This window comes from Phasianus colchicus, chromosome 40 (genome assembly GCF_987193195.1).
Source record: "Phasianus colchicus chromosome 40, bPhaCol1.hap1.1, whole genome shotgun sequence".
NCBI lineage: Eukaryota > Metazoa > Chordata > Aves > Galliformes > Phasianidae > Phasianus > Phasianus colchicus.
Window position 1 is genome coordinate 1,269,154 of NC_143475.1, and position 14,323 is coordinate 1,283,476.

Below are 14,323 nucleotides of genomic sequence, written 5' to 3' on the forward strand. Positions count from 1 at the left end.
ATAGCACCCCACAGCACCCCATAGAAACACCACAGCACCCCATAGCACCCAATAGCACCCCATAAAACCCCATAGCACCCCATAGCGCCCCATAGCGCCCCACAGCACCCCATAAAACTCCATAGCACGCAATAGCACCCCATAGGGACACCACAGCACCCCATAGCACCCCATAGCGCCCCACAGCACCCAATAGGGAACCCATAGCGACCCCACAGCACCCCATAGCACCCCATAAAACCCCATGGCACCCCATAGTGACCCCATAGCGCCCCATAGCGCACCATAGAAACCCCATAAAACCCCATAGCGCCCCATAGCGCCGCATAGCACCCCATAGAAACCCCACAGCACCCCATAGAGCTCCACAGCACCCCATAGCACCCCATAAAACCCCATAGTGCCCCATAGCACCCCATTGCACCCCATAGCACCCCATAAAACCCCATACCACCCCATAGCACCCCAGAGCAGCCCATAAAACCACATAGTGCCCCATAGCACCCCATAGCACCCCATAAAACCCCATAGCACCCCACAGCAGCCCATAAAACCCCATAGCACCCCATAGCACCCCACTGCACCCCATAGCACCCCACAGCACCCCATAGCGCCCCATAGCACCCCATAGCGCCCCATAGCATCCCATAGGGACCCCACAGCACCCCGCAGCACCCCATAGCGCCCCATAGAGCCCCATAGCGCCCCATAGGGACCCCATAGGGACACCACAGCACCCCATAGCGCCCCTTAGCACCCCATAGCGCCCCACAGCACCCCATAGCGCCCCATAGCACCCCTTAGCACCCCATAGCACCCCTTAGCACCCCATAGCGCCCCACAGCACCCCACAGCACCCCATAGCGCCCCATAGCACCCCATAGCGCCCCACAGCACCCCATAGCGCCCCATAGCGCCCCATAGCCTCCCATAGCACCCCATAGGGACCCTACAGCACCCCGCAGCACCCCATAGCGCCCCATAGGGACCCCATAGGGACACCACAGCACCCCATAGCGCCCCATAGAACCCCATAGCACCCCATAGGGACCCCATAGGGACACCACAGCACCCCATAGCGCCCCATAGCGCCCCATAGTGCCCCATAGCGCCCCACAGCACCCCATAGCGCCCCATAGCACCCCATAGCACCCCATAGCGCCCCATAGCACCCCACAGCGCCCCACAGCGCCCCATAGCACCCCATAGAAACCCCATAGCACCCCACAGCACCCCATAGAGCTCCACAGCACCCCATAGCACCCCATAAAACCCCATAGTGCCCCACAGCTCCCCACTGCACCCCATAGCACCCCACAGCACCCCATAGCGCCCCATAGCACCCCATAGCGCCCCATAGAGCCCCATAGCGCCCCATAGGGACCCCATAGGGACACCACAGCACCCCATAGCGCCCCATAGCGCCCCATAGCGCCCCATAGTGCCCCATAGCGCCCCACAGCGCCCCATAGCACCCCATAGCACCCCATAGCGCCCCATAGCACCCCACAGCGCCCCACAGCGCCCCATAGCACCCCACAGCACCCCATAGAGCTCCACAGCACCCCATAGCACCCCATAAAACCCCATAGTGCCCCACAGCTCCCCACTGCACCCCATAGCACCCCACAGCACCCCATAGCGCCCCATAGCACCCCATAGCGCCCCATAGAGCCCCATAGCGCCCCATAGGGACCCCATAGGGACACCACAGCACCCCCATAGCACCCCACAGCACCCCATAGCACCCCGTAGCGCCCCATAGCGCCCCATAGCACCCCACAGCGCCCCACAGCGCCCCATAGCACCCCATAGAAACCCCATAGCACCCCACAGCACCCCATAGAGCTCCACAGCACCCCATAGCACCCCATAAAACCCCATAGTGCCCCATAGCACCCCACTGCACCCCATAGCACCCCATAAAACCCCATAGTGCCCCACAGCACCCCATAGCGCCCCATAGCATCCCATAGGGACCCCACAGCACCCCGCAGCACCCCATAGCGCCCCATAGCGCCCCACAGCGCCCCATAACCGCCCCCCATCTGACCGCTGTTGCTGTCTGGGTGCTCGTAGCCTTCGTCCTCCTCCTCTTCCTCCTCCTCCTCCTCCTCCTCCTCCTCGTCGTCGTGCTGTGGGTCGCTGCCCCACAGCGTCTGGGGGGGGGCGCCTATGGGGCTGCCCAGCTGAGCGGGGGGCGCTGGGGGGGAAGATGGGGGGCTGATGTGGGGCGGGATGGGGGGTGGGAGGTGGGGCAGAAGGGGGAGATGTGGGGCAGGATGTGGGGCAGGATGTGGGGTAGGATGGGGGGCAGAAGGGGGAGATGTGGGGCGGGATGTGGGGCAGGATGTGGGGTAGGATGGGGGGCAGAAGGGGGAGATGTGGGGCGGGATGTGGGGCAGGATGTGGGGTAGGATGTGGGGCACAAGGGGGAGATGTGAGGCACAATGTGGGGCAGGATGGGGGGTAGGATGTGGGGCAGAAGGGGGAGATGGGGGGTGGGATGTGGGGCAGGATGTGGGGTAGGATGTGGGGCAGATGGGGGAGATGTGAGGCACGATGTGGGGCGGGATGTGGGGTAGGATGTGGGGCAGATGGGGGAGATGTGGGACGGGATGTGGGGCAGGATGTGGGGCAGAAGGGGGAGATATGGGGCAGGATGTGGGGCAGGACGTGGGGCAGGATGTGGGACAGGATGTGGGGCAGATGGGGGAGATGTGGGGCACGATGTGGGGCACGATGTGGGGCAGGATGTGGGGCAGATGGGGGAGATGTGGGGCACGATGTGGGGCAGGATGTGGGGTAGGGGGGTGGGATGGGTGGCAGAAGAGGGAGATATGGGGCAGGATGTGGGGCAGATGGGGGAGATGTGGGGCAGCATGTGGGGCAGGATGTGGGGCAGGATGTGGGAGATGTGGGACGGGATGTGGGGCAGGATGTGGGGCAGGATGTGGGAGATGTGGGGCGGGATCTGGGGCAGGGATGTGGGGCAGAAGTGGGAGATGTGGGGTAGGATGTGGGGTAGATGGGGGAGATGTGGGGCGGGATGTGGGGCAGGATGTGGGGCAGAAAGGGGCGATGTGGGGCGGGATGTGGGGCAGGATGTGGGGTAGGATGGGGGGCAGAAGGGGACATGTGGGGCAGGATGTGGGGCAGGGATGTGGGGCAGAAGGGGGACATGTGGGGCAGGATGTGGGGCGGGATGTGGGGCAGAAGGGGGAGATGTGGGGCGGGATGTGAGGCAAAAGGGGGCAGGATGTGGGGCAGGATGTGGAGTGGGATGTGGGGCAGGATGTGGGGCAGGATGTGGGCCAGCATGTGGGGCAGAAGGGGGAGATGTGGGGCGGGATGTGGGGCAGGATGTGAGGCAGAAGGGGGCAGGATGTGGGGCAGGATGTGGGGCAGGATGTGGGCCGGCATGTAGGGCAGAAGGGGGAGATGTGGGGCGGGATGTGGGGCAGGATGTGGGGCAGATGGGGAGATGGGGGGCAGAAGGGGTAGATATGGAGCAGGATGTGGGGCAGAAGGGGGAGATATGGGGCAGGATGTGGGGCAGGATGTGGGGTAGGATGTGGGGCAGAAGGGGGAGATGTGGGGCGGGATGTGGGGCAGGATGTGGGGTAGGATGTGGGGCACAAGGGGGAGATGTGAGGCACAATGTGGGGCGGGATGTGGGGTAGGATGTGGGGCAGATGGGGGAGATGTGGGGCAGGATGTGGAGCAGGATGTGGGGTAGGATGTGGGGCAGAAGGGGGAGATGTGGGGCGGGATGTGGGGCAGGATGTGGGGTAGGATGTGGGGCAGAAGGGGGAGATGTGGGGCGGGATGTGGGGCAGGATGTGGGGCAGGATGTGGGGCAGGATGTGGGGCGGCATGTGGGGCAGAAGGGGGAGATGTGGGGCAGGATGTGGGGCGGGATGTGGGGCAGGATGTGGGGCAGATGGGGGAGATGTGGGGTAGGGGGGTGGGATGGGTGGCAGAAGAGGGAGATATGGGGCAGGATGTGGGGTAGATGGGGGAGATGTGGGGCAGCATGTGGGGCAGGATGTGGGGCAGGATGTGGGAGATGTGGGGCGGGATCTGGGGCAGGGATGTGGGGCAGAAGTGGGAGATGTGGGGCGGGATGTGGGGCAGGATGTGGGGCAGAAGGGGGAGATGGGGGGCGGGATGTGGGGCAGGGATGTGGGGCAGAAGGGGGAGATGTGGGGCAGGATGTGGGACGGGATGTGGGGCAGGATGTGGGGCAGGATGTGGGGTAGGATGTGGGGCAGAAGGGGGAGATGTGGGGCAGGATGTGGGGCAGGATGTGGGGTAGGATGTGAGGCAGAAGGGGGAGATGTGGGGCAGGATGTGGGGCAGGATGTGGGGCGAACTCACAGGGATGCGCCGTGGGGCAGAGCGCGTTCCCATAATTGTTGTGGGCCCCGGGCTCCGACACACGCAGAAATCTGTGGGGCAGAGGGGTGGCTCTGCCCCATAGATCCCTGCCCCATAGATCCCCAGCCCCACAGATCCCTGCCCCATAGATCCACTGCCCCATTGATTCCCAGCCCCACAGATTCCCAGCCCCACAGATCCTTGCCCCATAGATCCGCTGCCCCATTGATTCCCAGCCCCACAGATCCCTGCCCCACAGATTCCCTGCCCACAGATCCCCTGCCCCACAGATCCTTGCCCCATAGATCTCCTGCCCCATTGATTCCCAGCCCCAAAGATCCCAGCCCCACAGATTCCCTGCCCCACAGATCCCTGCCCCACAGATCCGCTGCCCCGTTGATTCCAGCCCCACAGATCCTGCCCCACAGATCCTTGCCCCACAGATCCCCTGCCCCATAGATGCCCTGACCCACAGATCCCAGCCCCACAGATCCCAGCCCCACACAACCCCAGCCCCACACATCCCAGCCCCACAGACCCAAGCCCCACAGATCCCAGCCCCATAGATGCCAAGCCCCACAGATCCCTGCCCCACAGATCCCAGCCCCACAGATCCCTGCCCCACACATCCCCAGCCCCACAGATTCCCTGCCACATAGATCCACTGCTCCATTGATCCCCAGCCCACAGATCCTTGCCCCACACATCCCAGCCCCATTGATTCCCAGCCCCACACATCCCAGCCCCACAGATTCCCAGCCCCACAGATCCCTGCCCCACAGATCCGCTGCCCCATTGATTCCAGCCCCACAGATCCTGCCCCACAGATCCCAGCCCCACAGATCCCCTGCCCCATAGATGCCCTGCCCCACAGATCCCTGCCCGAGATTCCCTGCCCCACAGATTCCCTGCCCCATTGATTCCAGCCCCACAGATCCCCTGCCCCATAGATGCCCTGCCCCACAGATCCCAGCCCCACAGATCCCAGCCCCACACAACCCCAGCCCCACACATCCCAGCCCCACAGACCCAAGCCCCACAGATCCCAGCCCCATAGATGCCCAGCCCCACAGATCCCTGCCCCACAGATCCCAGCCCCACAGATTCCCAGCCCCACAGATCCCAGCCCCACACATCCCAGCCCCACAGATTCCCAGCCCCACACATCCGAGCCCCACAGATCCCCTGCTCCACAGATCCCCTGCCCCATTGATTCCCAGCCCCACAGATCCCAGCCCCACAGATTCCCTGCCCCACAGATCCGCTGCCCCATTGATTCCAGCCCCACAGATCCCCTGCCCCATAGATGCCTTGCCCCACAGATCCCAGCCCCATTGATTCCCAGCCCCACACATCCCTGCCCCACACATCCCCAGCCCCACAGATTCCCAGCCCCACAGATCCCTGCCCCACAGATTCCCTGCCCCACAGATCCGCTGCCCCGTTGATTCCAGCCCCACAGATCCTGCCCCACAGATCCCAGCCCCACAGATCCCCTGCCCCATAGATGCCCTGCCCCACAGATCCCTGCCCCAGATTCCCTGCCCCACAGATTCCCTGCCCCATTGATTCCAGCCCCACAGATCCCCTGCCCCATTGATTCCCAGCCCCACAGATCCCTGCCCCACAGATCCCTGCCCCACAGATTCCCTGCCCATAGATCCCCAGCCCCACAGATCCTTGCCCCATAGATCCTCTGCCCCATTGATTCCCAGCCCCAAAGATCCCTGCCCCACAGATCCCAGCCCCATACATCCCCAGCCCCACAGATTCCCAGCCCCACAGATTCCCTGCCCCACAGATCCGCTGCCCCATTGATTCCAGCCCCACAGATCCCCTGCCCCACAGATCCCAGCCCCACAGATCCCTGCCCCAGATTCCCTGCCCCATTGATTCCAGCCCCACAGATCCCCTGCCCCATTGATTCCCAGCCCCACAGATTCCCAGCCCCACAGATCCCTGCCCCACAGATTCCCTGCCCACAGATCCCCAGCCCCACAGATCCTTGCCCCATAGATCCGCTGCCCCATTGATTCCCAGCCCCAAAGATCCTTGCCCCACAGATCCCAGCCCCATACATCCCCAGCCCCACAGATTCCCAGCCCCACACATCCCTGCTCCACAGATCCCCTGCCCCACAGATCCCTGCCCCACAGATCCCTGCCCCATACATCCCCAGCCCCACAGATTCCCAGCCCCACACATCCCTGCCCCACAGATCCCAGCCCCACTGATCCCCAGCCCCACAGATTCCCAGCCCCACAGATCCCCAGCCCCACGGATCCCTGCCCCACAGATCCACTGCCCCATTGATTCCCAGCCCCACAGATTCCCAGCCCCACGGATCCCTGCCCCACAGATCCCCAGCCCCACAGATCCACTGCCCCATTGATTCCCTGCCCCACAGACTCCCAGCCCCACAGATTCCCTGCCCCACAGATCCGCTGCCCCATTGATTCCAGCCCCACAGATCCCCTGCCCCATAGATGCCTTGCCCCACAGATCCCAGCCCCATTGATTCCCAGCCCCACACATCCCAGCCCCACACATCCCTGCCCCACAGATTCCCAGCCCCACAGATCCTGCCCCACAGATCCCAGCCCAACAGATCCCCTGCCCCATAGATGCCCTGCCCCACAGATCCCTGCCCCAGATTCCCTGCCCCACAGATCCACTGCCCCATTGATTCCAGCCCCACAGATCCCCTGCCCCATAGATGCCCTGCCCCACAGATCCTTGCCCCACAGATTCCCAGCCCCACAGATCCCAGCCCCACACAACCCCAGCCCCACACATCCCAGCCCCACAGACCCAAGCCCCACAGATCCCAGCCCCATAGATGCCTAGCCCCACAGATCCCTGCCCCACAGATCCCAGCCCCACAGATTCCCTGCCCCACAGATCCGCTGCCCCATTGATTCCAGCCCCACAGATCCCAGCCCCACACATCCCAGCCCCACAGATTCCCAGCCCCACACATCCAAGCCCCACAGATCCCTGCCCCACAGATCCCTGCCCCATAGATGCCCTGCCCCACAGATCCACTGCCCCATTGATTCCAGCCCCATAGATGCCCTGCCCCACACATCCCAGCCCCACAGATTCCCAGCCCCACACATCCGAGCCCCACAGATCCCTGCCCCACAGATCCCTGCCCCACAGATCCCAGCCCCATAGATGCCCTGCCCCACAGATCCACTGCCCCATTGATTCCAGCCCCATAGATGCCCTGCCCCACAGATCCCTGCCCCACAGATCCCTGCCCCACAGATTCCCTGCCCCACAGATCCGCTGCCCCATTGATTCCAGCCCCACAGATCCCAGCCCCACACATCCCAGCCCCACAGATTCCCAGCCCCACACATCCGAGCCCCACAGATCCCTGCCCCAGAGATCCCTGCCCCATAGATGCCCTGCCCCACAGATCCACTGCCCCATTGATTCCAGCCCCATAGATGCCCTGCCCCACAGATCCCTGCCCCACAGATCCCAGCCCCACAGATTCCCTGCCCCACAGATCCGCTGCCCCATTGATTCCAGCCCCACAGATCCCAGCCCCACACATCCCAGCCCCACAGATTCCCAGCCCCACACATCCAAGCCCCACAGATCCACTGCCCCATTGATTCCAGCCCCATAGATGCCCTGCCCCACAGATCCCTGCCCCACAGATCCCTGCCCCACAGATGCCCCTCACCTGCTGTCCCACAGGCGCTGCTGCCGTGCTTGGATCTGCCGAGCTGTGGGGCAGAGATTGGGGCGGCTCTTGTCTGCCCCATAGCGCCCCATAGCGCCCCATAGAGACCCCATAGACCCCATAGAGCCCCATAGAGACCCCATAAAAACCCCATAGACCCCATAGACCCCATAGAGACCCCATAGAGACCATACAGACCCCATAGACCCCATAGACACCATAGACCCCATAGAGACCCCATAAAAACCCCATAGACCCCATAGAGACCCCATAGAGACCCCATAAAAACCCCATAGACCCCATAGACCCCATAGAGACCCCATAGAGACCATACAGACCCCATAGACCCCATAGACCCCATAGAGACCCCATAAAAACCCCATAGACCCCATAGAGACCCCATAGAGACCCCATAGACCCCATAGAACCCATAGAACCCATAGACCCCATAGACCCCATAAAGCCCCATAGAGACCCCATAAAAACCCCATAGAGACCCCCCCCCACGACCCCATAACCCCACGGTGACCCCATAGACCCCATAGATCCCATAAAGCCCCATAGAGACCCCATAAAAACCCCATAGAGACCCCCCCCCCCACGACCCCATAACCCCACGGTGACCCCATAGACCCCATAGATCCCATAGACCCCATAAAGCCCCATAGAGACCCCATAGACCCCATAGAGACCATAAAGACCCCATAGAGACCCCATGAAAACCCCATAGAGCCCCCATAGAGACCCCATAGACCCCATAGAGCCCCATAGAGACCCCATAGACCCCATAGACCCCATAGATCCCATAGACCCCATAGAGACCATAAAGACCCCATAGAGACCCCATGAAAACCCCATAGAGCCCCCATAGAGACCCCATAGACCCCATAGACCCCATAGACCCCATAGACCCCATAGACCCCATAGATCCCATAGACCCCATAGAGACCATAAAGACCCCATAGAGACCCCATAAAACCCCCATAGAGACCCCATAGACCCCATAAAGCCCCATAGAGACCCCATAAAAACCCCATAGAGACCCCCCCCCCGCGACCCCATAACCCCACGGTGACCCCATAGACCCCATAGATCCCATAGACCCCATAAAGCCCCATAGAGACCCCATAGACCCCATAGAGACCATAAAGACCCCATAGAGACCCCATGAAAACCCCATAGAGCCCCCATAGAGACCCCATAGACCCCATAACCCCATAAAAACCCCATAGAGACCCCCCCCCCGTGACCCCATAACCCCACTGACCCCGGTGTCGCCTCCACAGCCCCACAGCCACCGCCGACCCCACAGCGACGTACAGGACCCCAAAAAGCCCCACAGGAACCGCGCGACCCCACAGCGCCGGGAACAGACCTGGGGTCAACGGGGTCAATGGGGTCACAAGGACCCCACAGATCCCAGAAACGGCCCCATAGATCCCATAAACGGCCCCATAGATCCATCACAACCCATAGATCCTATAAATGGCCCCATAGATCCCATAAATGGCCCCATAAATCCGTCACAACCCATAGATCCTATAAACGGCCCCATAGATCCCATAAATGGCCCCATAGATCCCATCGTGGCCCTATAAATCCATCACAACCCATAAATCCTATAAATGGCCCCATAGATCCATCACAACCCCATAGATCCTATAAATGGCCCCATAGATCCCATAAACGGCCCCATAGATCCATCACAACCCATAGATCCTATAAACGGCCCCATAGATCCCATAAATGGCCCCACAGATCCCATCGCGGCCCTATAAATGCATCACAACCCATAGATCCTATAAAGGGCCCCATAAGTCCCATAAACGGCCCTATAGATCCCATAAACAACCCCATAGATCCTATAAATGGCCCCATAGGTCCATCACCACCCATAGATCCTATAAACGGCCCCACAGATCCCATTCTGGCCCCATAAGTCCATAACCCAAAATCCACCCCATACCCATCCCATCACCCCATTCCTGATCCCATACCCACCCCATACCCACCCCATAACCTCATTCTTGACCCTATAACCACCCCATAACCCCATTCCTGACCCCGTAACCCCATATCCACCCCATACCCACCCCATAACCCCAATCCTGACCCCATAACCCCAATCCTGACCCCATAACCCCATTCCCGACCCCATAACCCCATTCCTGACCCCATATCCACCCCATAACCCCATAAGCACCCCATAACCCCATTCCTGACCCCATAACCCCATATCCACCCCAAATCCAGCCCATAACCCCATAACCCCATACCCACCCCATAACCCCATTCCTGACCCCATATCCACCCCATAACCCCATTCCCGACCCCATAACCCCATTCCTGACCCCATATCCACCCCATAACCCCATAAGCACCCCATAACCCCATTCCTGACCCCATAACCCCATATCCACCCCAAATCCAGCCCATAACCCCATAACCCCATACCCACCCCATAACCCCATTCCCGACCCCATAACCCCAATCCTGACCCCATAACCCCATACCCACCCAATAACCCCATTCCTGACCCCATAACCCCATATCCACCCCAATCCTGACCCCATAACCTCATACCCACCCCATAACCCCATTCCTGACCCCATAACCCCATTCCTGACCCCATAACCACCCCATAACCCCATAACCCCAATCCTGACCCCATAACCCCATTCCTGACCCCATAACCCCATTCCCGACCCCAGAACCCCATACCTGACCCCATAACCCCATAACCCCATAACCTCATACCCACCCCATAACCCCATAACCCCATTCCCGACCCCATAACCCCAATCCTGACCCCATAACCCCAATCCTGACCCCATGACCCCATTCCTGACCCCATAACCCCATAACCTCATAACCCCATAACCCCAATCCCGACCCCATAACCCCATACCCACCCCATAACCCCATTCCCGACCCCATAACCCCATACCCACCCCATAACCCCCTTCCCGACCCCATAACCCCAATCCCGACCCCATAACCCCATAACCCCATAACCCCATAACCACCCCATAACCCCATAACCCCGTAACCCCATAACCCCATTCCTGACCCCATAACCCCATTCCCGACCCCATAACCCCATTCCTGACCCCATACCCACCCCATAACCCCAATCCTGACCCCATAACCCCAATCCCGACCCCATAACCCCATAACCCCATAACCCCATAACCCCATAACCCCAATCCCGACCCCATAACCCCATAACCCCATACCTGACCCCATAACCCCATAACCCCATAACCCCATAACCCCATACCCACCCCATAACCCCATAACCCCAATCCCGACCCCATAACCCCATAACCCCATAACCCCATAACCCCATACCGACCCCATAACCCCATACCCACCCCATAACCCCATAACCCCCTTCCCGACCCCATAACCCCATAACCCCATAACCCCATAACCCCAATCCCGACCCCATAACCCCATAACCCCATTCCTGACCCCATACCCACCCCATAACCCCATAACCCCATAACCCCAATCCCGATCCCATAACCCCATAACCCCCTTCCCGACCCCATAACCCCAATCCCGACCCCATAACCCCATAACCCCATAACCCCATAACCCCATAACCCCATTCCTGACCCCATACCCACCCCATAACCCCATAACCCCAATCCCGATCCCATAACCCCATAACCCCCTTCCCGACCCCATAACCCCAATCCCGACCCCATAACCCCATAACCCCATAACCCCATAACCCCATAACCCCAATCCCGACCCCATAACCCCATAACCCCAATCCCGACCCCATAACCCCCCCCCTCACCGTCGGGGTCGCTGACTTGCAGCTCCACTTCCTGCACCCCCCCGCCTTCCTCTTCCACTTCCTTTTCCGCTTCCTCCTCCACTTCCTCTTCCTCTTCCTCCTCCTCCCCCCCCCCGCCCTCATCCCCTTTTAGGGGAGGGAGGGGGGGGAAATCCCAATCGCCGGGGGCGGGGCTTAACTCGGGGGCGGGGCTTAACCCGGGGGCGTGGCCTCGCTTAGGAGCGCGGCTATTGGGGTGGGCGGGGCTACCGGGATGGGCGGGGCTTCGATCGGAGGCGTGGCTCCCCGTGTGGGCGGGGCCACCGGGATGGGCGGGGCTACGGTTAGGTTTGCGAAAGTCGTCGTGGGCGTGGCTTCGGTTGTGGGCGTGGCCCGGAAGCCCCGCCCACTCGCAGCGGTACCGCCCACTTTGCGACGGCCGCAGCCCCCATAGGCGCAGCCCCCCCATGGCACCCAATGCCAAACCCGGCGCCGCCCAACCTTTTAAAATGGGGGGACCGGAAGTCCCGCCCCTAAGGTTCCCCCGGAACCACGTGACGTGGGAGGGTGGCGGGGGGAGGGGCTGGGGCGGATTTTTGGGTGGGGGGCGAGGGGTGGGGGGGAGGCAGGGGATCTCCAGCGTTGAACCTGGGGCGGCCCAAAGGGACTGCAGAGCTGTGGGGACACAGACACGGGGAACCCATAGGGACCCATAGGGACCCCATAGGGACCCCATAGGGACCCATAGATCCCATAGGGACCCCATAGAGACCCCATAGGGACCCATAGAGACCCCATAGACCCCATAGGACCCATAGAGACCCCATAGAGACCCCATAGGGACCCCATAGGGACCCCATAGGGACCCATAGGGACCCCATGACCCATAGATCCCACAAAGACCCCATAGGGACCCATAGATCCCATAGGGACCCCATAGAGACCCCATAGGGACCCATACAGACCCCATAGACCCCATAGGACCCATAGAGACCCCATAGAGACCCCATAGGGACCCCATAGATCCCATAGGGACCCATAGGGACCCCATGACCCATAGATCCCACAGAGACCCCATAGACACCCCATAGATCCCATAGGGACCCATAGAGACCCCATAGGGACCCATAGAGACCCCATAGACCCCATAGGACCCATAGAGACCCCATAGAGACCCCATAGGGACCCCATAGATCCCACAGAGACCCTATAGAGACCCCATAAAGACCCCATAGGGACCCCATAGAGACCCCATAGGGACCCATAGAGACCCCATAGACCCCATAGGACCCATAGAGACCCCATAGAGACCCCATAGGGACCCCATAGATCCCATAGGGACCCCATAGGGACTCCATGACCCATAGATCCCACAGAGACCCCATAGACACCCCATAGATCCCATAGGGACCCATAGAGACCCCATAGGGACCCATAGAGACCCCACAGACCCCATAGGACCCATAGAGACCCCATAGAGACCCTATAGGGACCCCATAGATCCCATAGGGACCCATAGGGACCCCATGACCCATAGATCCCACAAAGACCCCATAGGGACCCCATAGATCCCATAGGGACCCCATAGAGACCCCATAGACCCCATAGGACCCATAGAGACCCCATAGAGACCCCATAGGGACCCCATAGATCCCACAGAGACCCTATAGAGACCCCATAAAGACCCCATAGGGACCCCATAGAGACCCCATAGATCCCATAGGGACCCATAGGGACCCCAAAGGGACCCCATAGGGACCCCACAGATCCCATAGGGACCCATAGGGACCCCATAGGGACCCCATAGATCCCATAGGGACCCCATAGAGCCCCACAGACCCCATTTACCCCCATACCCCCCCCCCCCACGTGACCCCCCCGTGACCCCCCCGTGACCTCTCACCTCCCAACATCACGTGAACAGTTCCGGAACGTTCTCCAATAGCGCAATCGTAACGACCCACGTACTCGATTCTCATTGGTCCCAATTTAAGACCCACCCCTTCCGGCCACGCCCCCAAATCAAGGGGGCGACCCTCGTGGAACCAACGCGCGGGGGGCGTGGCTTGGCGAGGGGGCGTGGCTTGGCGAATGGGCGTGGCTTGGCGAGGGGGCGTGGCTTGAGGGCCATTTGTGGGCGTGGCTTCGGCGGGGGGCGTGGCCACGGGGCAGCGCAGGGTCAGATTGGAGCCAACGGGGGCGGCCACATAAAGCTTCTCTATGGGGGGTGGAAATTTTGGGGTAATTCGGCCCTTTTTGATCATTTTCCACATTTTTCCCCCCCTCCTCCCCCTCCCCCAGCCTCCCCTTCTTCCCGTTTGCTCCGTTTTTCCACACTTTTCCCATTTTTTTCTACCAGATTCCACACGATATTCCCAGTTTCTGCCCATTTCCACGTCCTTTTCCCCCATTTCCCCATTTCCTCCCGGTTTTCCCCATCGTTTTCCCACAATTTCCCC

At 61.0% G+C, this 14,323-nt stretch overlaps 1 protein-coding gene across 8 annotated transcripts in view; it reads right to left on the minus strand.

Annotated features, from left to right (window-relative positions):
* The window catches only part of LOC116241183 (uncharacterized), a 41,794-nt gene that overhangs the window by 19,033 nt on the left and 8,438 nt on the right, over positions 1 to 14,323 (minus strand). For 7 of the 8 annotated variants that reach the window (XR_016461364.1, XM_090130347.1, XM_090130345.1 and 4 more), the window contains 6 exons: positions 13,768 to 14,082; positions 11,886 to 12,539; positions 9,345 to 9,452; positions 8,078 to 8,120; positions 4,381 to 4,451; positions 2,054 to 2,203 (listed from right to left, as the gene is read on the minus strand). Coding sequence is in view for 7 of the 8 variants with exons in the window: in XM_090130347.1 (XP_089986473.1) it covers positions 2,054 to 2,203; positions 4,381 to 4,451; positions 8,078 to 8,120; positions 9,345 to 9,452; positions 11,886 to 12,539; positions 13,768 to 14,082 (1,341 nt within the window). In the remaining variant the exon portion in view is untranslated. The remainder of the gene's footprint in view (positions 1 to 2,053; positions 2,204 to 4,380; positions 4,452 to 8,077; positions 8,121 to 9,344; positions 9,453 to 11,885; positions 12,540 to 13,767; positions 14,083 to 14,323) is intronic. The other variant, XM_090130346.1, reaches the window with a different exon arrangement.